This window comes from Toxotes jaculatrix, chromosome 17 (genome assembly GCF_017976425.1).
Source record: "Toxotes jaculatrix isolate fToxJac2 chromosome 17, fToxJac2.pri, whole genome shotgun sequence".
Classification (NCBI taxonomy): domain Eukaryota; kingdom Metazoa; phylum Chordata; class Actinopteri; family Toxotidae; genus Toxotes; species Toxotes jaculatrix.
Window position 1 is genome coordinate 1,411,400 of NC_054410.1, and position 24,052 is coordinate 1,435,451.

Sequence of the window (24,052 nt, forward strand, 5' to 3'; positions counted from 1 at the left end):
AGAACGTCAGGGGTGTTCGTCAGTTTTTATGGAGACAAAAACCATAAGATAAGATAAAATATGTTGTTACGAACCAGCGGCGGCAGAGGAATGTCGTCCCCACTCTCCCCTACACTGCTCACATTGTCTGCCACGTCCCAGTCTGGGTTGAGCTCTGTCAAATCCCAGTCATCTACATCCTGCAGAGCCTCCTGGGTGGAGTCACCAGGTCCCTGCAGGAGGAAGTTTCAACAAAAACATAGTGAGAAAAAAAAAGATCTTAGTTTTCTTTTCATAGTTTTCTCAGGTGTACAAATAAGAAAGTTAATCTAAACCATGGACTAACCAGCGGGATGGACTGAGCCAGGCTTTCCAGCTTCATAGCGAGCATCTCAGTCTTGCGGAGCTGAGCAGGGAGAGCCAGGAACTCTTCTGACCCATACCAGTGCTCCCGGTCTGGACTGGCCTTTGATGAGAGCTGGGCCCCCTGCTGGAGGGGAACGGAGGATTTATGTTTTTTATGATTTACACGTTTTCCACCTGACACATAGTACATAGTTTATTTTTTTAATTGAAATGCATTACATTCTTTGAATTTTAGGGTTATATTTGATGCACGTTTCTGGGAGATTTGATCCTGTAACTGTGATGAATTTTATCATTTCAGCAAAAGAAATGTGTCCCTCTCCATCTACAAACTCTGTGGGTCTCCCTCTCATTCACAGAAACACACTTTAAAAATAACCTCAACTCTCCAAACTCTCCTCAGCAAAACGAATAATCCTTCACCTTCTGTCCCTGGCGCTTCACAATCCAGACCGCCGTCTTGCTGGGAGGTGGTCGGGGGTCTGACTCTTCTCCAGATGCCTCCAGGTCTGAGGAGAGGAGCTGTTCCCTCATGGGTGAGGGCAAGGAGGAGTCAGAATCCCCCTCACTGTGTGCATGTGTCTCCTTCTGCGTCCTCTCCATTTGTTTTGATATCTCATCCTGACACATCGAGCCCTGGAGAGGCAGGAGGGCGTTGGCGGTTGGTCTGGCTGCCGATGAGCTCCTCTGGTCGGTCAGCGGTCTTTGTACGCACCCCTCTGAGCTTCCACCGTGTCTGGAGCTCACATGGTTTCTCTGCAGATTCCGCCCGTTCGTGACCTTTTTTAGTGAGAGGGAATACGGGATAAGGGCAACAGCAGGGCACAGATTATGCCTTTACTACAGGTTTACTACAAATATCAGGGGCTTCAAATTATTTGGAATATCTTTAAGGTCTCATCAAGGTGAACAAAAATAAAAGACAAGTACAAAAAGAGGACAAACCTGCAGGCTCTCATAGGACTGTGAAACAGTTTCCGGGTAAACCGAGTCCAGCTCTAACCAGAACTTGGAGCGATCCGGAGGATCCATGAGAGAGGGGGTGCTTCGACTCAGCTCGGCCTGGAACTGAAGCCCAGAGAGCGGGTTAACCTTGCCCAGACCTCTCCTTGAGTCCTCCACCCTGGCTCCTCCGTCTGAGAACAGGGCGGCTCTCTTAGGGAGGGATGGCTGCGTGGGCGACACCTCAGTGCTGTGGCTCACTCCCTGCAGGGGGCGCTTTGCACTTTCACTGTGGTTGGGCACGCCACATTGCATTCTGAGCAACACTGGCGGAGAATGGCTGTGGTTTGTTAAGTCACCGGGCGTGGTGAGTTCAGGTAAACTGTTATGGAGTTCGTGGTTTTGGAGGCAGGGTCCCTCACTCTCTGCTGACACCAGTTGTGGGTTTGGACCTTGGGCTCGATCTAGCTCTTGTTCCTCTGAAGGGTCCTGGACGTCTGGCTCCGTTGCCCGGGCCTCGGGCTCGTCACCTGGGCTGTAGTCACTCAACTCGAAGGCGGTGATACCACAGTCCAAAGAGAAGTAGTCCTGACTGCAGCGAATGGTCAGCTGACCGCAGTCGTCCACCTCTGTCAGAGCGTCCAGACGAGTCTGGAGAGGAAGAATTCAAGAGTTTCTCGTGACATGAATTAATTTTAATTAGTTATCAGCCCAAAAAAAGGCAGAAGAAGAAGAAGGAAGCTATTTTCTTAAAGAAATATGATCAGAAATGAAACAATAGGTATATGGTTGTGTGTGTGTGTGTGTGTGTGTGTTACCTGGTGCTGGTCCTGGCTGAAGGCCTGCAGGATGTCAGTCTGGCGGGTGTAGTTTCCGTTGGAGTCCTGGAGACCCTGCAGCAGACGTTCCTTCAGGACCAGGACCGACACTCTCAGCTGGTGCCAGAGGAGCTGCACCGTCCTGGAGCACGAGACAAGACACCAGCGTTTAACGACGTCGATGTATTTATTTAATATCAATAAATCAATTAAACATCAAACCTGACCAAAATGACATTACAGTAACTGTAGATCATTGCTTGATTCTCTAAACTGTTTTGCACTGTGAGCAGGTTCATGCAGTCTCAAAAGTATTGAAAGGCTGATCAGCTCCATTCAGAGGGGGAAGGGTATCTCAGACTCACCTGATGTCAACGATGATGTTGACAGAGTAGGACAGAAGTTTCAGGGAGAACTCTGTCTCCAACAGGGCATGAATCTGCTCCACATGGTCTGAGATGTCCTCACAGATGTCCTACAGTCACACACACACACACACACACACACACACACACACAAAGACAGATGCACAAAAAAAAGATTATCAAATTTACAGAAGTGATAAATGTCACAAAATAATGATTAACAAACCGTCACCTGATCCCTGTTCCTGCGGAGTGTGTGGCATGTTGAGAACAAAAACATCTGCAGAGTCCAACAGTAAAAGCAGAACTGATGAAGATGTGAGACGTCACGTTTCCAGTTTTAAACATGAGTCAGTTTCATGTGGGATCAGTTCCAGGTTTATGTCTCCACAACACTTCCAACCTGCTGATGTTACCACACTAAATTCAGATGCTGTAAAACCGCTCAGACAGACAGACGGACTCCAGCAGGCAAGTGCTGCACAAAAAAAAACTGTGGCTGTGAGACAAAGTCAGTTTTTAACTGGAGTTTACTCTCACAGATTGATGAACATGCAGCTTGCACAGAGTGGCCACTTTAATAGGTACATCTATACAATATAATCCAATCCATAAATTCTACCTTAACCATGTTTCTGAAAGTGTCACAGAGGTTTTAATCTAACTAACAGGACTATAACTGTTAACTGCAACTACAATGGGAAAACTATCTGGTTAAAGGAATAGTTCAACATTTTGGGAAATAGAATTATTGGCTTTCAGGAGCATCATAACATAATAAAGTTTGTATTTATTGTCAACATTCACACCATGTTGTAAATGTGAGTATTATCACACTCATACTGTAACTTTAATGCACTTCTTCAAACTAAAATTTATTTTTTGTTTTTTTTGTTTGTTAAATAATTGTTTTGGTGTTTGTCAAAGAAAAAGGAAAACATTAAAATGATTACAGCAGCAGATTAAGAATTTAAAATTAAATAAAACTCGGCATAAAGAATGAACAAAACTTTAATAAAACGCTTTTATTTTCTAAGTCCTTTCATTCGCATTAATCACTTGACTCAAGTCTTATTGTTTTCCAAATGAACTAAACTAAGTCAAGCTTAAATTAGATGACCTTTGAAAAAGTAGGTGACCCGGCTTCAAACGCTCAACAGATAATTTACATCCACCTCTGGTCGCTGAGTCACCGTGCTGCTCCATGGTGACCTGCCTGAGCACCACAACACCTCCCGCTCTGCTGCCGCCTGGATTAAAACACCGCCCCGCATGTGAGAATGTAGGTCACACACGCCGCCAGCTTGGCTCATGCTAGCTTGGCTGACAGCGTGACCTGCTGAGCACCGTTCCAAAATAAATTAATCACTACTGTAAGAGGGGCTGCAGCCCTGCTGGACCGTGTCGCCTGCAGGTAGTCAGCATGGGAATACATTCGTGAACAGAGCTCATTCCCAGAAAGGACTCCAGCGTGTTTCTGAACTCCGAGTCGCATTCCTGAAGACATTACCGAGAGTTCGTCACGTCTTTCTCACTCAGGATATCTGGTGTAAAGTGTGTGGTTCATGCAGCTCTTTCATCACAACCAAACCCCTCATCAAAAACATCCCACTGGGAGATGAAGAGCGGCCCCGAGAGGCAGGAGTGCAGTCAGAGTTCACACACTGTCCAGGAAGCACACAAACACAACACCTGGAGTAAACCTGACACACACACTGTACACAAAAATATACTGTACGTACAAATCCCAAATACATACAGAGTCCCTTTATCTATGTAAAATAAACTTGAACTCATAACTTACACACTTACACACACACACACTCAGTTTCATCATCAAAGCGCTGTCATGTCATTCTAAAACAGTGGTGAAAATGTCACCGGTGTCTTTCAGATGCTTCAATAATTCACACACAGCTTTCAAATGCTAATACAGACACAAAGACACACACACACACACACACACAGCAGTTAACAGAGGCCCCATCGGAGTGAATTAACACCAAGTCTGTCGTTTCCGTCTGAAGTCATTTGTTAGAAGATCTTCAGTCCAGTCAGACTGCTGCGAGCTAATGAGACCCCGCCGAGTGTGTGTGTGTGTGTGTGTGTGTGTGTATCTTAACTATGACAGTGTGTACATCAGGGCACGAATGCACTTTTTTTTGTCCCAGTGACCTTATTTTGCTTAATATGTTGATTTAGGTTTTAATTAATCCAGAACTTATTCGTTTGTGAATTAATTAAATAATCATCTTATACACAACGAAAATATTTGTCCTAACAACATTCAGTTCAACAAAAACTGAGCAGTGACACAGCAGCAGGTCGGTCTGACAGCTGAGTTTCAAACATGACTCAGCAGACGGGCAGTGGAGGAGTGCGTTGTGTTGAAGAAGAGGTTTGAGACATTTCTGGTTTGGACGTTGGAATTAAAGCTTGTTACCATTAGATTTATCAGTAATGGGCGACACAAGGGCTGAGCGAGACAACGAGTTAATCCGATCATGGTCGAGGCGCACCTGCCGCATGTGTCGTGACTCCAGGTGTCTCCTGGCTCCAGGTATCCGTCTGTCTCACAGGGAATTTAACAGTCACATCTACAAGAGCGACAGACGTGAGAGTCGACCATCACAAACATCAGGAGCAGGTACAGACTCTCCTGCTCTATCTGTGCTGAAGCTGATCATTAACCAGATACCTGATCATTAACCAGATACCTGATCATTAATCAGATACCTGATCATTAACCAGATACCTGATCATTAACCAGATACCTGTTACCTGTTTACCCGGTATTTTTTGCATATGCATCTCTGGAGTTAGTGCAGGTCTGTTTTTATTATTGCTATACTTCTGTCTTGCATCTTGATATCTTGATAACACACACACACACACACACACACACACACACACACACACACACACACACACACATTTTTGTACCCCAGTCACGTAGAGTCAAGACATGGCCTGTCAATCACAGAGTCCATACATCCAGCAGGGTTTCTAATTGCCTAAAATCTATCTGAAGCAAGTCAACTCAGGCTTCAGCTCCAATCCCATCTCGCCCTCATCACCGCCGACATCAAGGGCTTCAGAGCGGCCGCGTTCAAACCGCCTGCGACAGCTCGGCCTCATCCACACCCATTCGATCTAATAACCTTCAACTCCCCCACTTCAGCCCATCGGCGCAGCGTGTTCTACCTTGGAGATCAAATACTCCGTGCTCCTTCTCCCCCTGGAGTATTCAAATTACGCTGCTTCAAAGACGACCGAGACCCGCTGCCGCGATACAAAGACTTGTTACAGTAATTTTTCAAAGTGGTAGCTTCAATGCAAAGACTCCAAACTCTGCCTTTTCGTCTCAGGCCGTGCTCAGAGGCGCCATGTTCTGAGAGGGTTATCTGCAGTGGTTTCTCTGCTGCCGAACTGTTGAACACATTCAACTCTGATGGGAGAAACTGAGTCCAGTCACTGTCCAGTACAAAGATGAGTAAGGAGACTACAGACGCAAAATGCTGTTTCTCTGACGTCAGCATCAGAAAGCCTTTTAAACATTTCTGATTTTGTGTAAAGCATTTTTAAATCCTGAATCCCTGTGAAAACTTCCTCCATGTGCGCCACAAACTTCCGGTTTGTACCGGACTGAAGTTACACTGCATCACAAAAGCACTGTCAACTTTTCATGCAACTTAACCAGCAGGAAGATTTATGAAACTGAGATAATATCTGTGTTTTAATTTCTAAAAAGTATACTATGGCACCCTGGAAACAAACAACAAAGATGATAAACAAAAACTGCAGCTCCACCAAACTGTTTCTGCAGCAGGGTCATTAATCATCCTCTGATTTTTTTTTTTTTTTTTCTTTTGGAGCTTCATTTATGTTAGAGCGACCTTCAACAGAATTCAAAGAAACCAACACTCAGCCGGTCAGAGGTCAGACAGCAGAAGCAGAGATTCTTACCTCTTCACACCGTTCGACACATCAAATGTTTTTTCAACAATTCCAATTCATGAATCTGAAAAATGTTTCTCAGACGCCAGCTGGATAAAAACAAAGTTCTAAAGTTAAAGTCTGTCTGCTGTTGAAGCAGCGTGTGGTTCTTCCGTCCGAAGCACCAAACACACTGCTGCTCCCATGTGGGAAATGGTGACCGACTGACGTGGTGTGTGTGTGTGTGTGTGTGTGTGGTGTGACCTGCTTCTTGCAGGGTGTTGGGGAGAGGAGGGGTGACAACAGTTGGGGAGGTTATTTTAAGACCAACCTCACCCACCCCCCTCACTCTCTCACACTCACACTCTCACACACACACACACACACACACACACACACACACACACACACACACACACACACACACACACACACACACACACACACTTAAACAGAGTCCCGACTCAACGTCCGGTTCCTCAGTGTTTGTGTGTGGTTGGATTCTGTCTAACAGGCAGCAGAATCATTTAATAACATTCATGATGGAGCCGATGTAAAAATGTATCAGTGGATTCACTGTGAGAAGCAAAGCGAGCGTCTTCTGCTGATCTGATTAATTAATAAGTTTAAAAATCCACCAGTGATGAAGCTTCACACGCTTTCTAACTCACTGCTGCTCGTTCTCTTTCTCCCTCTGGTGCCAGGGATCCGTCACCGCTGCATGAAACCAGCAATGTCACTAACTTCATGTATGAAAAGAGCAGGGAGTGGATATCGTTGTGTACTGCTGCAGTTGCCATGACGACAGCGTCTTGTTGCTTGAGAAACAACTTGAGACTAAAAGGCGAAGAAGAGGAAGTCTTGTGTGACAGACGTCACACGTAAACACGTCTGTGTACACAAGGACTCACACACAAAACATACATACACTGACACAGTCTCAGACAGTATAATGTAGTTGTGCAGTCAGACCCCCCCCCCCCCCCCCCCCCCCCCCACACACACACACACACACACACACTTTTATTGTCTGCACTGCAACAGCTGCCAGTTGTGACAGTTGTGAGAGGAGAAAAGGACAGAGAGAGCATGAGAGAGAGAAGTGAAGGTTAAGTCTATTTCCTGGAAAAGAAAAGCTGTTTCATCATTAAAATAATAATAAATGGCCGACAGCGAAAGCCTCAAAGCCTGAAAACGGAGGGACTCTTTCCCCTTAGGTTCAGCTGGTTTATTCATTCTGTTTGTATCTGCATGGGAAAAGACTGTTACCCTCCAAAAAGAAAAAAGGTTGTTTCGTTCGACCCATGCCGTCGTTCTCAGGGATCACACTAACATACAAACAAACTAGGATGCTGTGGATTCTTCTGGAGGACAGAGACGTTACAGGCACCTGTTCCTGGAACTTTCTGAGCTGAAGTTCTGGAGTCGTGAGGGTCTTCGCTGACGCTGATGATATTTGAGTGTGAGTTGAAAAGGTCACCTGAACTTAGTGAACCTGTGACGCCCTCGTCCTACTTTCCTTGCCTACTTCCTTCCTCCCATCCTCCTTCTATTCTTTTTACATTAATATCTATCCCTCCATGTTGAGGGCAGTTCCCAGGATTCCTGGCGTAGCAGCAACAGTGACATCAGGAGACAGAAATATGGAGACAGCTGGCAGACAGCGGGATGGACTGTGTTTAAATAAAGACTAGTGGGGTCTGAATCAGGGACACATGGATCACGTCTACTGTAAAAACCTGTTCATGGTGCAAAGGTGCTTGGAGATGTGCAAGACTTTAACATGGACTACTTTCTATAACTTTACTTTACGACGGTGAAAGTCCAGCTCCTACTCAAACTGTACGTGCAAATAAAACCTGGAAGACGACACAGCCCTGCCCACATTGTTTGATTGACAGGTGACACCAGAGCAATGAGATCTAAGAAACAATCGTTTAAAGATTAAACAGGAGAAAGAATGTGGTGCAAAAAACAGGAAATGGTGCAGGTGCAAATGAACTGAGGTGCATCAAATAAAAATTCTGTTTTTTAAATATTAAAAAAAAAAAAAATCATAAAAATCCCCACTGCACTTCTAGATGACATTATAAAGTTGGTGTGCTCACACTGACTGAATAACTAAAATTACTGCTGCACCTACTGATGGAACACGTGAGCAAGTGTGTGTGTGTGTGTGTGTATATGTACTGTGTGCTCACACCAGCAGCCCCTCCCTCTCAGAGCAGCCCAGGACATTCTCCATGCAGCTGTTACACACCGCCTGCAGCCGGATGCCAAGAATGGCTGAGAGGCTGGCATACCAATACACACACACACACACACACACACACACACACACACACTGGTTGCATCACTATAATCATGTCCTACAGTCGCTCTGTGGCAAGGTCAGGTTATAGAAAAATGCCCTGCAGGCAAACTCATTATAAATATGACAGAGGGAGGAAGAGAGAGACACAGAGAGAGAAGAAAAGAAGGAGAGGATAAAAGAAAGAAACAAAGCGGCAAAAGAGCAGCGAGGACAGGATGAAGAAAAAGAGAGAGATCACCGGAGGCGTGAATCCAATTTCAAACAGCAGTCTGGCGATCTGTCTGCTCCTATCTGCCGAACGCCACGCCCGCAATTAAGTCAAATAAAGCTCGGGCCGAGTCCACCCCGGACGCTCCGTGTCGAGGTAACGTCCAATCAGACGCCCAGTGTGCAGCTACAAGCCCCGACAGGGTGAATCCAGGCGCGCTGGGCCTGAGGAAGCTCATTACCTAAAGGCAGACATCAGCTGCTGATGGTGCTAAAGAGCTTAAAAACAAAACACAGTCATTTTACAGGCTTCCACACAAACAGCTGCACGGTAACCATAGAAACATCTGCAGTTTGCAGCAGAGCCTCACTGCTCACAGACAGGCCTTTAACTAGCACATAAAGCTTCATTTCACAGTATAAGACAAACAGCTCAACATTTTCTGAAATACGTTAATCCACTTCCAGAGAGTAAGATAAGAAGTTAATTATTACAGTGATCTCTTGTCCTTGTGTCACAAACAGAGAGGGAGCCAGGACATGGTTAGCTTAGCTTAGCATAAAGACAGGAAGCAGTCAGCCTGGCTCTGCCCAAAGCTCAAACACACACCTATCCAGTGTTCTCTAAGTAATCATTCCTTCCACCTTGAGCTTTACATTGTGATGGAAATATTCATATTGATGTTAATGTCTTCACCATGTTGTAATGCAAACGATTCACCACTAGATGGAGGTGTCAACCAGGGAATGAGTTCTCCGTCCTCACACATCATCCACCTGCTCTGGTTCTTTACTGCTCTGAATTGTTCGCTCAGTAAAACTGAAACACAGAAGTTAAATGATAAAGAAAATCAAGATGGTTCCACGGAGAGAATCAGAAACTTCCGTCAGTCTTGTTTTCCAGATCAGACTGTATGATGTTCTCTGCAGCTGGAAGCTAAGTCAAGTTTTGAATCACACAAATTTTGTTTCTCAAAAACCTGCAACAGTTTTCAAATATCCGTCCGGAGCAGGAGCAGAGTGAAAGGGAACACGAGGAAGGAGCTCCACCTCTCCTGTTTTATTACTGACCTTCATTCACAAAAAGCTGCTGCTCACTGGCTGATTATGACTGAACAGTGTCGGCTGAGACTTTCCACAGCTGCAGCTCAGATCTGACACAAACTGACCGAGGCGTCAGGACACACAGTGCGAACAAACACAGGAGGCGTCACATCTGTTTTTCTTTGTGTGTTTGCCTTTCAGCTCTAACTGAACTGAAAGCATCTCCACAAATATCCATTGAGCTTTTCTCTGTCCTCCCTTTGTCTTATTGTCCTCTTTGTCTGTTCACAGAGCTCTGACCAGCTGCCAGAGGACAGAAGACACTGAAAAGGACTGGACAGCAGAAGAAGTTTCATGTCATTTGACTGACTTTATGCAGCTTTTTGCAGTTTGTAGAACTTGAAGCTGATTTATGAATTCAAGCTAAAGGAAGTCCGAATACATTTACTTTATTTTACTATTTCAAAACTGAATCATGGAATTTATTCTAAATATAAAAGACACAAAAATCTAGGTGAAAATTATCTTATAAAAAAACTTTCCTCTCCATTTTTTTAGTAGTTACAGAATATTGTGAGTTGTTTTCACCACCAGAGGGCGCAACAAGGTGATCTTCTAGTTAAAGAGTGACTTTACACCTGAGCTCCACAGTTCAATTCTCTCTTTGCTGCAGTGATGTACAGGTGTAATCCAGGACTGCAGCAAAACACAGTGTGTGTGTGTGTGTGTGTGTGTGAAACTGAGTTAAAAAGGAGAACTTGGGTCTGGTGACACACAACAATCAAGGACACACAGCAAGAATGACATCAGTCACCCACATCACAAAGCTGTAGTTGTAACTCTCTCTCTCTCGCTCTTACACACACACACACACACACACACACACACACACACAGTCGTCTGACCTTGACACTTAAGTCACAACCAGGCAGTGAACCAGCAAATCCCATGACCACACACACACACACACACACACACACACACACTATAAAAGCCCTCAAAATTGTGTAATCGGACAAACAGATGCTGATGCTGTCAGATTAAAGGCTTTTGTGTGTGTGTGTGTGTGTGTGTGTGTGTGTGTGTGTGTCTGTGGTCATGGGTCTTCATGGGTTCAGTAAACGTACGCGTCAATAATGTTTTGTGACATCAATAATTCAATGAAACCAAACATGTTTGACTGAATCATGATCTGAACTGTAGCTGAGGAGCTAAACTTAGACACTGGCTCCTCCTGTGGAAACAGGTAAGGTTTCTGATTTCCTAAGAATCTTCTGTGTTCCAGGAAAACTTTGTGCAGTGGAAGAGGAATAAAAAAAGATGATGCATGTATGAAACTGCGTCTGCGTGAGAGGGAGCATCCATGGCACAGAGTGACTCAGCTACAGACAAGATCTCTGACAGGAAACAGAAAACATCCTCTCACACACACACACACACACACACACTGCCTTCTCCTCACTTTCCCACCAGTGTGTTGAGCATCAGAGCGTCTGGAGATGCTACTGGAGGCTGCAGCTGCCATGTTTTATTCAGAGAGCACACACACAACATAAACACACACAGGGCAGAGTGATGTAGGGAAGAGGAGAGGAGAGGAGAGGAGAGGAGAGGAGAGGAGAGGAGAGGACAGGAGAGGAGGGGAGAGGAGAGGAGAGGAGAGGAGAGGAGGGGAGAGGAGAGGAGAGGAGAGGAGGGGAGGGGAGGAGAGAGGAGAGGAGAGGAGAGGAGAGGAGGGGAGAGGAGAGGAGAGGAGAGGAGGGGAGGGGAGGAGAGAGGAGAGGAGAGGAGAGGAGAGGAGAGGAGGGGAGAGGAGAGGAGAGGAGAGGAGAAAGGGAGAAATCAGACAGTAAAAAAAAACCCTCTGAGCAGCCTGACGAAGAGGAAACATCTGAGTCACTGTAGTTAAAAATACACACTCATCAATAAAAGATCCCTCACATTGACTGGATCTGAACAGTATAAAACTGCATCTTCATGAACGAATGAGTGAATGAATGAGTGAGTGAGTGAGTGAGTGAGTGAGTGAGTGAGTGGCTGAATCACTGAGCAAACAGCTGCTGAAGCTGTGGCTTCTGTAACAGCTTATGTTTGATTATCAGTTGCGTAATGAACAGCACATGAACGCAGCACTGCTCCGCAGCTGGTGTAGAAATCAGGTCTGAGTTTTCCAACAGCACATGAACGCAGCACATCACTTACTGCTCACCCACTAACAATCCAGCCAGTGGTCGCCCCCTCTAATAATTATTTTCCATTATTAATTAATCTGTCGATTATTTTCTTGACTAATCAATTAGTGATTTTTTTTAATAAAATGTCAGAAAATTGAAAAAAAAAAAAAACTGAAATAATATTTTGGCCGCTTACATTTCTGTTGATCAACAAATTGTTGCTGCTCTACCCACAAAAAGTAAATTCTAGAGGAGATCCCAAAGTTTCTAAGGACACTACATATATCAGGCTGAACCTGTGAGTAAATGTGTGTGTTAAAATAACATTGATGACACAGAATATGAGATACTGGATCTATAAACTCTACGTGTAGAAGCCAGGAGACTGGCTGACAGAGGCATCAGTGGAAAACAACACCAACAATAACTGTTTTGTTGTTGTTGTATTTCAGGGTGTTTCTCCTTTAAGACGTTCAGCTTTTAAAGGGTTTAAATTCTTCATGCATGGCGTGAATTAAACATGAGGAGGACTGGGCTCTGTCCACGAACCAAACCAACAGAGTGAAAACTCATCAAACTTTTCTTCTCTTCTATAAAATCTAATCGTGATGAAGAGCAGGGGAGTTCAGTTCGGTGATGAAGTATCAAACGTTGACCGCTCAGTGTCTGGAAGGCTGCACACTGACTACAGTTACATAAATAAATGGTCGTGGTCGTGACCCGTGGAAGTCAGTTATTACATAACGCCAAGGCTGTGGAGAGAGGAAGGGCATCATGGGAAACTTACTGCCTGAGGTCAGACAGTTGAATCGACTGATGTTCCACCTGTCGTCATTAATTCAACACAAGGCACCAAACAGGCATCAATACATGTTTGCATGTATGTTAGCAACTGTTCTCTCTTCTCAGGTGTCTCTGCCTGTGGACACCTGAACACCAGAAACTCGTCTGTCCCAGCTACAGAGGCAGCAGGGAGGATGGTGGATAACACCAGTACTGTGAGACGCACACCAAGAGTCCACGTTTACCTTGAGCTGCACCAGGTGGACGTCCACGTGTCTGTTGTCGCCGTCTTGTCCCACAGAGTGTGTGAGCTGTGTGACTCTGTCACTGGTCGCTCTCAGCCACGTCTCGATCTCTGGCAGGTGGAGGACGACCTTCCAGTCGGCTCCAGTGTGGAGGGGAGGAGGTTTCTTTGACCTGCAGCAACACACACTGCGCTTCAGACAGAAGTAAATGCTGCACTAATCAGAGTTTACAAGTAACAACCGATATTTTACCTCCTGGAGGGGTCTCGACCCAGGTGAGGTCCTCCTCCAGTAAGCATGCCTCGGCTGGGGCCGGGGCCCGGCGAGCAGACCCCATCCTGGGACTGATGGTCTGGATCCAGGCTGAGAGGGGCGGTGGTGACAGCGGCAGGGCAGGTGGAGCTGTCAGGGTCCAGGGTCGGGGTGACGGGTGTGGTGGAGGTGACCATGGGGGACGGTGGCTCAGGGGCCACGGGTGAGAGAGCTACGATGTTCATGGTGTAAGAGAGGAAGAGAGAGGAACAGGACTCCTAACGTGGGTGGATGAGCTTCATTGGGCTAAACTGGAGAGAGAGAGGAAAAGAGACTCAGTGACGGAGCAGGAAGGGAGGTCAAACATACTGAAGTAAGAAGGGAGGAAACAAGGAAGAAGGACAGGTGAAAGGATAGAACACATGGACAAACAAATGCCTTTACCACCAATTCCAGTGACAGTGTGATTCACCAATGACCCTGAAATTAACTGATTTTAAGCAGAAATTACACATTAAAAAGAGTTTGGGTTTTTAATAGCAATGATTAAGGTTAGGGCTATGGGCTGTACAGTGCACTGTGCCAAAAAGGGTCCTCACAGGAATATAAACTACCAACATGTGTGTATTCTAACAGTCCATTATCTGGACTGGAGGAAAGACAAGCTGGAAATCAATGCACAGGAGGAGACAGTGCTGCTGTAGCTTTCACATGAGGATGATATACTGTTCTTCAGGCACAGAGCGTGTGAATGTGTGCACGTGCATGTACATGCATGCATGCACGTACGTGTTCACACACATAGAAAACCTTAGGAAAACTAAAAACAGCTCAAATTCAATGACTGAATTAATATATGTACTTTTTAGTGGAAGTGTTCAGCAGCAGCCTAATTACTGTCCACAATCTGTGGCTACATCACGAAAATGAGGTGAGCAGCAGGAACGCTGAATGAATTTATATTGGACGCAGCATACGTAACTTTTGCACAGCTGTTTATGAGCTACTGAGCACAGACAGTGACATGCACAGAGCACATGAATCAGACAACAGCCAACAGTCATTTCAGCCTTTAGGCAACTCACAGCACTAATGAATCATAAAGAATCCAACCCTCATTTTAGTGTAGAAATATGTGCATTCACTCCATCTCAAAATCAATAAGTCAGAAATATCAGATTTCAGATCTTAAACGAACAAGCCACGAACACACGCAGTGACCGCGTGTCGTTTTGGACCAGCATTCAGTCTGCTGCAGTATTTCCACTTCATAAAGCCTGCTGGCCAATTACACGTCACCAAGGAGTGAGTGATGAGCCAATCAGAGCTACAGTACTGCCTGACCTTTCAGATATGTGATGTCCCACTGTAGAAATACACCAACACAAATACAAATCTCATTCTGGCCCTCATATAAAGCAGGTGACGTGATGAAACATCTGTGTCACACACAGACACACACAGACACACAGACACAGACACACACACACACACACACACAGACACACACACAGTCAGAAAAGACAAAGTAGAAACAGAGACTAAGAGTCTGTGAGCGTCTTAAACCCTGGAGCACCTCTAAGATCACAGAGCATAAAAATAAAAGTATTCTCACCAACTCAGTCTGTGTTTTTCTTCATAATTCTGTAGCTCACGACAGTAATTTCATCAGAGAATAAATAATTACCAAAATGAAAGAATAACACAGATAGAGAGAAACAAAACCAACACACATCCAGCCGAGGTGGAGCAAACACCTCCTCTCTCGTTTCCTCACTCTCCTCCTCAGCAGTTTAATCTCATTATTCCTCCTCTGTAATTTCCTTCCTCTCCGCTGCTCTTCTTATACCTTCCTAACTTCTTTCTCTCTTCCAACGAGAGACTAAAATAACATTGGACAAATAAACCAAAAAACTGGCAAACAGAATTAATCCACGGGCAATGTAAAATGTAGCTCCACCGGTACCGACTGGCCGTGCCAGTAGATTTGGTTTTGTTTGCCCAGGTTTTAATGGTGGAGGCAGAAAATAACCCAAACTGTGAGCAAGGCGAGAGGACGTAAAAACAACCCTGTGTATTGTTAACAGAACAGTCTCCAGGCCCCAGACAGGATGAATGGATGAAGAAATAAAGAAATGAAGCTGTTTGCGTGGATGCAGTGATGCAGGCTGTGTTAGCCACTACAAGCATAACACATCCAAACTGAACTGATGGCCGTAAAGCACTGTGGGTAATGTAGGCACCAGGTTTTGACAAGGAACAATGCATGGATTAAAAAAGAAGATGAACTGCTGCGGACCGATGAAGAATGAAGCATGGCTGCTGCAGTTTATCTGTGAACGTTAAACTACCTGTACAAAGGTGGAGTTTATGAACACGGTTTAGGCGACTCATCAGAAATGTTATCTTTAAGTCACCAACCTTTGGTCTTATCATGGCGTCACTGAAACCACATGAGATGCACTTACTGACACTCATACAGTGAAGCTGATAAATTCTGTGGTTTCAGAACGGATGCTGAGTTTACATGACAGCACCAGAATTAAGAGTATAGGTGGAAGAGTGGGAACATGTAGATTAGTGAAATGTACAGAGTGTTATTAGTCTACAGTTCTGTCTCTTGCAGTAAAACACTCCCACAGGTCATGGTTCAGTGTTTATGGCTCAGCACTGATCTCTTACCAGAACTGCACAAAACAAACAGGAACCACAGTCGTCCTTTTAAAGGGACGCCCGAATGTGCAAGAGCAGACTGTGTCAAAATCCACAGAGCGAGAACAACCACAGGCGGGAACAGAGGAAATACTGGGAATACTGGAATACTGCAACTTCAACCAGCTGCTGAATCAACACACCTTTCAGAAAACTCTCTGGTGGAGGGAGTGGACACATGCCTGACTGGTCTGAACCATCTGAGCGATCTGTCTGCTTCTTAACTGAATTTGTCCCCTGGCAGAGAGAAAATGGCTTCTGGATCAGAGGACAACCTGTGCTGTCCTGTCTGCCATGAAATCTTTCGAGATCCTGTCCTCCTGTTATGCAGCCACAGTTTCTGTAAAGCCTGCTGGCAGCAGTGGTGGACGGGGAACCCAACAGAGTGTCCGGTCTGTAAGAGGAGATCCTCGTTGTACGATCCACCTCAAAACTTGGCTCTAAGGAATCTGTGTGAGGCTTTTTCAAAGGAGCAAACGGAGAGTCCTTCAGCCGGCTCTGCAGGTCTCTGCAGCCTGCACTCTGAGAAGCTCAGGCTCTTTTGTCTGGATGATCAGCAGCCAGTGTGTGTCGTCTGCCTGCACTCAGAAACGCACAAAAACCACAGCTTCAGTCCCGTCGATGAAGCTGCTCAGGCGTACAGAAAGACACTTCACCAACTCCTGAAGCCCCTACAGGAGAAACTGGAGCTCTTCAAGGACATTAAAGGAAACTTTGATCAAACAGCAAAAGACATTGAAGTTCAGGCAGAAAACACAGAGAAGCAGATTGAGGACATCATTTTAACACTTCAGATGTTTCTCCAAAAGGAGGAGCAGGTAAGAATTACTGCACTGAGGACGGACAAGCAGCAGAAGACTCAGACGATGAAGAGGAAGAGTAAGGCTCTGAGAAATGAGATAGAAGCTCTTTCAGACACAGTCACAGCTACAGAGGAGCTGCTGAGAACTGAAGATCTCTCATTCCTGCAGAGGTACAAGACTGCAGCTGAAATCGTCCACAGTTTCACGCTCAGTGACCCACAGCCCACCCCAGGAGCTCTGATAGACATGGACAAACACCTGAACAACCTGCCCTTCCGAATCCTGGACAAGATGCGGATGCAGGTGACCAACACCTCATGAGGCAGGTGTTATACTAAGTCATGTTATACATCACTGATATGTTCAGTGAGCCACGCACTGTTCACAAAGGCTAACGTCATCTTGTTTAGGATAGCATAGCACATTAGCACGTTGTCTGCAGCAGCCTCTGTGGCTTTCTACTGTTTTCTAATAAAAGACTTTTAGTCTCACTCTGAAGGACTGAAACTCAAACTGCTTCTCACATAATATACAAATTCAAAATACAGAAAAAAAACCCAGCACATACATTCACACTGTACCTCTCCATCTGCCCTGCGTTTATAGATTCCCATAGTGAAAAACCAGATGGAGTAATCCAGACGGCTCCATGAGCCAGAGGATCAGACATGTGGTCAGATGACAACAAACCCTCTTCCTCTCTTTTTCTGTCACTGTTTATCCTCCGCTCCACTCTTCCTTCTGTCAGCATAGAGGAGACAAAACCTCTCCTTTCTTTTATTTTTTCTCTTCCACTCACTAGTTTGTTTCCTCACACTCTCTCCCTCCACCGTTACCCTCCGCCTCTGTCCCTCAGACATTCAGACTGTCACAGCATGGCACCGCACGCACACTGTCCATGTGTGTCCTCCCCTTCATCTCAGCTGTGGCTTTAAATCCTTTTGAGCGCCACCAGACGCAGCCAATAGACAAATGAAATGTTTTATTCATATTCTCTTTTCTCTCTCAGTAAAATATGCATCCTGCTGCCACATCAGTGCGTCTGTAGGTTTCAGCGTGGTGTTAATTCCAATGTATGAACACAAGACGGAGCAATTCCAGGCAAAAACAACACTAAGAAAAGAATTAATTCATTAAAAAGCTGAGATAAACATCGGCTGTGCAGCTTCAACTCAGGAATTTCAGAATAAATATATATTTGGTGCATTTATTTTATCTGTTAGTTATTTCACTTTTTTAACTGAAATAAATAAAAGCTAAGTAGAACAATAAGAAACGCCTATAATACTCAATTTTCATTAACTGAACTATAATAGTTAAATCATCAAATTGGTAAACAACTAATTTTTTTACTTGCAATGAAAATAAAAACCATAACCTTTACTGAAAATGAATGAATGAGTATTTTATGGCTTTTTACAGCAGGGCCTCTGCGACACTACAAACAGGGAACTTTTTCATTAACACATTAAAAACTAAAGATGTTCACTATTGTTCATCAGAAGCACGTATGCACAAATGTTTTTCCTCTGATTTACTATGAAGCTCAACAACAAAAAAAGAAAATTATAACAAATTATGTTCACGTATAAATGCAGGGTGTTGGCTGTTTTTTTTCTGCCAATTTTATCTCCTTGTATCAGCGTGTGAAATCTGTGTCTCAGTGTATGACACACACACACACACACACAGAGTGACCCCGTAACCAGCAGCAGTCAGTGTGATGCAGTGCGGGGGTGACTCAGGCGCTGCATTGATCAGCATCAGCAGCAGAGACGGCAGCGAAGCAGAAAAATGATGCCAGAGGAGCAGCAGAACAAAAAGCAGCCAATGGTAAACTCAGTCTGCCTCACAGGATCAATGATGGAGACCCAGTTCGGTCCAGTTCAACTGAGGACAGACATAAGCACGAGGCTGTACCTTTGTTTTCACAGGTTTGTGTCAGTGAAGCATGAACAAGCCGTCAACGATCGCAGTGATCAAGACGACGGACTCCTGAACCTGATGTGACGTGATCCACTAGTTTTCCCAAGTTAGAAAGAGCCTGAGCTGCACTGAGACTCCTGTGCCGCTTACACTCCATCATTAATGTTCATAAACTCTGGGCGGAGCTGCTCATTGACATTCAATGTAATGAAAACCACTCAGGTTTAAAACATCATTAATTTCCATAAAAACACAGTAGCTTCACTCTCACTCACTCAAAGTTTCAATAAACTTGGAGAAGTTGGAGTTCGCCAATAAAGCATCGACAGTTTTATGAATTTTAAAGGCCAGAGGCAGGCTATGGTATGTGGCATTTCTTCATGTTAAATACAAATAACTGCTAAAATGAAATAAACCAGTGAAAACCTCCATCACACCTGGACTTTCATTATATCTCTGTCCTGTGAAACCGTGCACCTCCAAACTATCAGCTTTTCATGAGCTGATCTCACAAACCTGTAATCTGCTTCCTGACAATGATTTTATATGATTTATTCATCCTGAGAAGCTGAATATTTTCTTCTTTATTTCTTTAAAAGATAAAGATTTAAGTCGCCCTATTCAGCATTCATAAGCAGTATATAAACATTTAATAAATGATTTATTCCTTTATGTCCTCCTACAAATATTCCTCCTCTCTCTTTCTCTTTCTCAGAAACATTAAACTCGGCGTGAGACCAGCACTTCCTGTCCGTGAGGTGTGTCAGGATGAGGTCAGCACGCAGGAACAGATATGACATCATCAGCATCGCCACAAAAGACCTCACCCTGTGGGAGGGGTGGGGGCGGGGACAGAGCAGGGAAGCGGAAGAAGAAAAAGGAGAGGAGAGACGAAGGAAGGACATAGGATATGAAGGGAACCGAGATGAGGAGGCGATGATCCTCATGAAAACTGAGAACATGATCACATGATGATGATCACATGACTCAGAACAACAATCCTTCCTGTCAGCTGTAATATCGATGATGACAACTCTTCATAAAGAGCCTATTACATTTTCCCTGTGACCTCTGACCTCTGTGAATCACCAGCCTATGATATTTCACCATCATTACTGTAATTTACCAGTAGTAAATTCCCTGCATCAAACATAGTTAAATACATCTGCAGCGCCTTTTAAACCATTTATATATAAAACCACCAAAATTTATTTTACTACACCTTCTTGACCTCGGTTAACCTCTGCTTCCACCATTTTATTTTCAATTTTCATTTTTATTTTACAGCCCTTTGTAAACATGTTTTGAAAAACTTAGCTTATTAAATATTTCCACATCAAATGAGAGTGATTTTACTTCAGAGCTGAAAACATACTATAATTATAATTAGTCAAAGAACATGGTCCTTCACTTATTTACAGGTACATATGTCTCCCTGCTTCGGATGTTCTAGGAAAATAAATTGAATCCAGAGTCACCAAGAAACTGTATTAAGGCTTTAAGTGTGGTATGACTGACAGGTGGCTCAGCCTATCACACACAGGCTTTAACAAGAGTCCTCCCCTCGTTTTGAAAGAAAGCTGTAAAAACAAACAGGTTTCAAAATGTCTGGATAAAATGATAATGTTTGGACATTATGTCCTTTTCATCTCACATTCAAACTTCTGCCTGCTGTCTTTCCTGGTGGTGCTGCAGATGATTTTGGTGTATTCATTAAACAAAAATGTGTTTGGACTGATAATTATGCAAACGTTTTCAGACTCTGAACAGCCCCCCACCGCATCAATACAATACAGCCGTGTGTTCATGACTTAATTAGACAGCGGACAGTAAATAGGTCATTTTCCTGCAGAGATGCCAACAGGGACGCAGGCTGGACACGTGGGTGCATTATCACACATGCATACACACACATATACAGTACATATGGACTCACAAACACACACACTATCAAAACATTTCAAACAATATCCAACCCTACGTCCTCAGATAAGCTTTTTACTGCCTGACCTTCTCATGTCATTGCTCGTCTCAATCTATCACAAACACACATGATCACAAACGTAGAGTCCTTTAATCCGTGTGAGCTCAGCTGAGCGTTTTTAAACATCTCTCAGTTTCAGAACATGCACGCGTTACAGAAATCACCTTGTTTAACAGCCTCTCCGACGTCTAATCTTCACTGAAGCACCGCGGCTGTTTGTGAATCAGCAGTCTGGAGTCTGACAGGAGACCGTTTACACAGGATCTGATTCATCTGTCTTTTCTGAGATTAAAGCTGAGATTAAAGCTGAGATTAAAGCCACTCTGTGGAAGATTTTTATGCAACACAGCAGCTGTTTTACCAGATGAAATCACAGGCTGTGGCTGAAGCACAGAAAAGGGCTTCTCCCACTTTAATCGAGTCGCTGCAGATTTTACAAATTGTCCTAAACTGAAGCTTAAATTCATGATTTGTTTTTCCGAGAAGAGCCCTGCCTTTCTTTCGAGAGCGAAGTTCCCACCAGAGGCTGATTTTTCTGGCAAATTTGTAATTTAATAAAAAAAAAAAAAAAACAGTACTGTGCCTCAATATTATACAAATCAAATCAAAGTAAGCATACCGCAGAACGCTACGATGCCACAATGAAAGGAACGTAATGCAGACTAACAAAGTAGACTCAGCAGAAGCTGGTGAGAAACAACATTTCGCTTCAGCCTGTGTATTTTGTAAACATCATGCATAATGACAATAAAGAAATCTGGAATCTTGAATCAGCTGGAACGGTTCTGGTAGTTATAAACACGTACACAGTCACATAAATATGCCAAATCCCTTTTTACAACCCACAGACCACAACAACCCTAAAGATATAACACAGTTCAAACATACATACAACATGCTGAATACAGAGGAATTATATTTAGGCCTTGATTGTGCAAAACACATTTTAACAGAATCCAGCAATGTCTCAGAGACATCTCGTTCTCCCACAGCCACGCCATTTAATAACTGTAAAAACTGTGTCTGAATTATTATTACTGGAAAGTGTGATTGAACTCAAAACAGCTCACCTCCGACTTAAGCTGGGAGCTGGTTCATTGGCAGGGGTCTGGGTCTCTGGGTACGGGGATGGGGAGACAGAGCTTCTGAGCCCGAAGCTGCATCTGTTGGGCCTGGAACCAGGCAGGAGCAGGGACAGATGTTTAATCTGAGCAGTTTTGCTAAAAGTTTGTCTGCACTGATTACACAGCGTTTTCTGTGAAGACATTAGCCAACGGTACGGGAGAAGAAGCAGCCTGTCTGACAGTGAACCAAGCTAACAGGTACATTTCCACCACTCACGGACTACACCCACCTTTGAGTAAAACTGGGTGACAAACGGTCGCCGCTTCTTTCCTCTCTCTTTTCGTTCTTTAAACCACATTTTTTTTCCTCCAGAAGCTGAGACATTTTATTCCACCATCGACACGCACGGACAAACCGCTAGCAAGAATCGTTAGCACCTGGTTTGAAAGCGAGACCGAACCATTTTCCTTAGATACAGAGGGGGGGATTGGGCAACACCAAGGCTCTCTGGGTGTTCACTTTTTGCGAAAAACAATAAAAGAAAAAGAAACCGTAGATAAATAGATAGATCAAATACCCTAGTAATGGTGATATCTTAATCATTTAATATTGTAGAAATGTTTTAATATTTTTTTAGGGTCCCTGTTAGTCCCAGGTCTTTGGAATCGCCCTGAGTTATGGCGGGTTCGTGTTCGATGGCGACGTTTTTAATGTAAACAAAATAAAACTCAAAATGTAAATCAGAGTTTATACTTTAGAAGCTATGAGAGAATATTGTGGGAAAACAAATGAAATATGTCGACAGTGAGGTAACATAAGAATAAAACGTTTCTGCAACTTTGATATGTTCTATATAAATCCAAACAATCCAAATAAAACATTTCTGTCAGACGCCGATGAAATAATCAGCTGATTAATCGATTGGTTGAGCCACAAAAAAATGAATGTACAGCTATTCTGATAATCAATTCGTCATTTCACATGGAACATTTTCAGGCTGCAGCTTCTCCAAGATGAATATTTGCAGCTTTTCTTGGTCAAATATGATAAGGAAGTAAATAAATCTGGGTTATGGAGCATTGGTTGGATAAAGCAAAAATTTAAAACTCACAAACTATAAACTTAACATGACAATTTTCACTATCTCTTGAAATTTCATAGGCAAAATGATTAAGTGAAGTAATCAAGAAAATAATTTTTCTGCCATCAGTTACAGAGTAAGCCATTATATTAGCTATGTGCGACCAATGTGTTGCAAATATAACTGCATAAAATTTGTGGTGGAGTCTTTGGTCAATATTATCCTCTACTTATTCGCTACAATCATAGGTTATTATGAATATTTTAAATAAAAAAGTAGATGCTTTTCTTTAATAAAACAAAAAATTTAATAAAACTATTTATGTTCTTCCGTGACAGTGGTTCACATTCTCTTCTGGTTATGTTGCCAGCCTCACCTCCGCACAGCCTGCTCCCCATCGACCGGCCACACCCATAGCTCAGGGTGCACCCGCAGACGGAGGACTCAGGGTGAACTCAGCTCTCTGTGCTATAAATGATTCACGATAAACCAAACGCTGTGTGTTTCAGTTAAAGTCTGAGGGAGGGTGTGTCGCTGTGACACCAGGACGTAAACGGTGCAGAGGTCGATATGGAGACAGAAAACACAGCCATGAGACAGACTACAGCGACAGAGAAATAACAGGGTGTGGGTGTGTGTGTGTGTGTGTGTGTGTGTGTCCGTCCGTCCCAGGGGTCCTCCAGCTAAGCCCCTGTATGAATAATGTATCACAGTGGAGGAAGATGTGTTGGACGATCTTCTGTTTCTGGTCATTAATCTTTCCCTCTCCATCTCTCTCTGTATCATGTTTCTGACCAAGGAGATGAGGAACAACAGCAGCCGAAGGAAAAAAAAGAAAATCAAACTCAGTCACATGTCACGTGGAAGCAGGCAGGAGAGAGTGGAAGAAGTGTCTGCTAATGTGAAATTAAATCAGACTTTCTGCTTAATTCCAGTTCTAAGAGCTAAAAATCAAAAGTGGTGGTCAACTTCCCCGACAAAAGGCCTTTGTGAGACAATGCAAAAAATGGAGGTGCTTCAGGTTTAAAAGGAAAAGGCAGTTTATCATTTCCACTA

General features: G+C 43.9%; 2 protein-coding genes across 2 annotated transcripts in view; one reads left to right on the plus strand and one right to left on the minus strand.

Moving 5' to 3' along the window:
• The window catches only part of akap6 (A kinase (PRKA) anchor protein 6), a 126,208-nt gene extending 112,538 nt beyond the window's left edge, over positions 1-13,670 (minus strand). The window contains exons 1-8 of the mRNA XM_041059934.1: positions 13,426-13,670; positions 13,174-13,345; positions 2,471-2,580; positions 2,106-2,247; positions 1,291-1,938; positions 769-1,125; positions 326-466; positions 75-212 (exon numbers count right to left, since the gene is read on the minus strand). Coding sequence (XP_040915868.1) covers positions 75-212; positions 326-466; positions 769-1,125; positions 1,291-1,938; positions 2,106-2,247; positions 2,471-2,580; positions 13,174-13,345; positions 13,426-13,670 — 1,953 coding nt within the window. The remainder of the gene's footprint in view (positions 1-74; positions 213-325; positions 467-768; positions 1,126-1,290; positions 1,939-2,105; positions 2,248-2,470; positions 2,581-13,173; positions 13,346-13,425) is intronic.
• A 2,718-nt stretch (positions 13,671-16,388) lies between these two features.
• Positions 16,389-17,261, plus strand: LOC121197582 (E3 ubiquitin-protein ligase TRIM35-like). The gene has a single exon (XM_041061259.1). It carries the CDS (start codon positions 16,389-16,391, stop codon positions 17,259-17,261), a length of 873 nt encoding a protein of 290 aa, XP_040917193.1.
• Positions 17,262-24,052: the final 6,791 nt, after the last annotated feature.

What these genes read in the sequence shown, in the direction of transcription:
- LOC121197582 (XM_041061259.1), top strand. Translation starts at nt 16,389, where the DNA reads ATGGCTTCTGGATCAGAGGACAACCTGTGCTGTCCTGTCTGCCATGAA.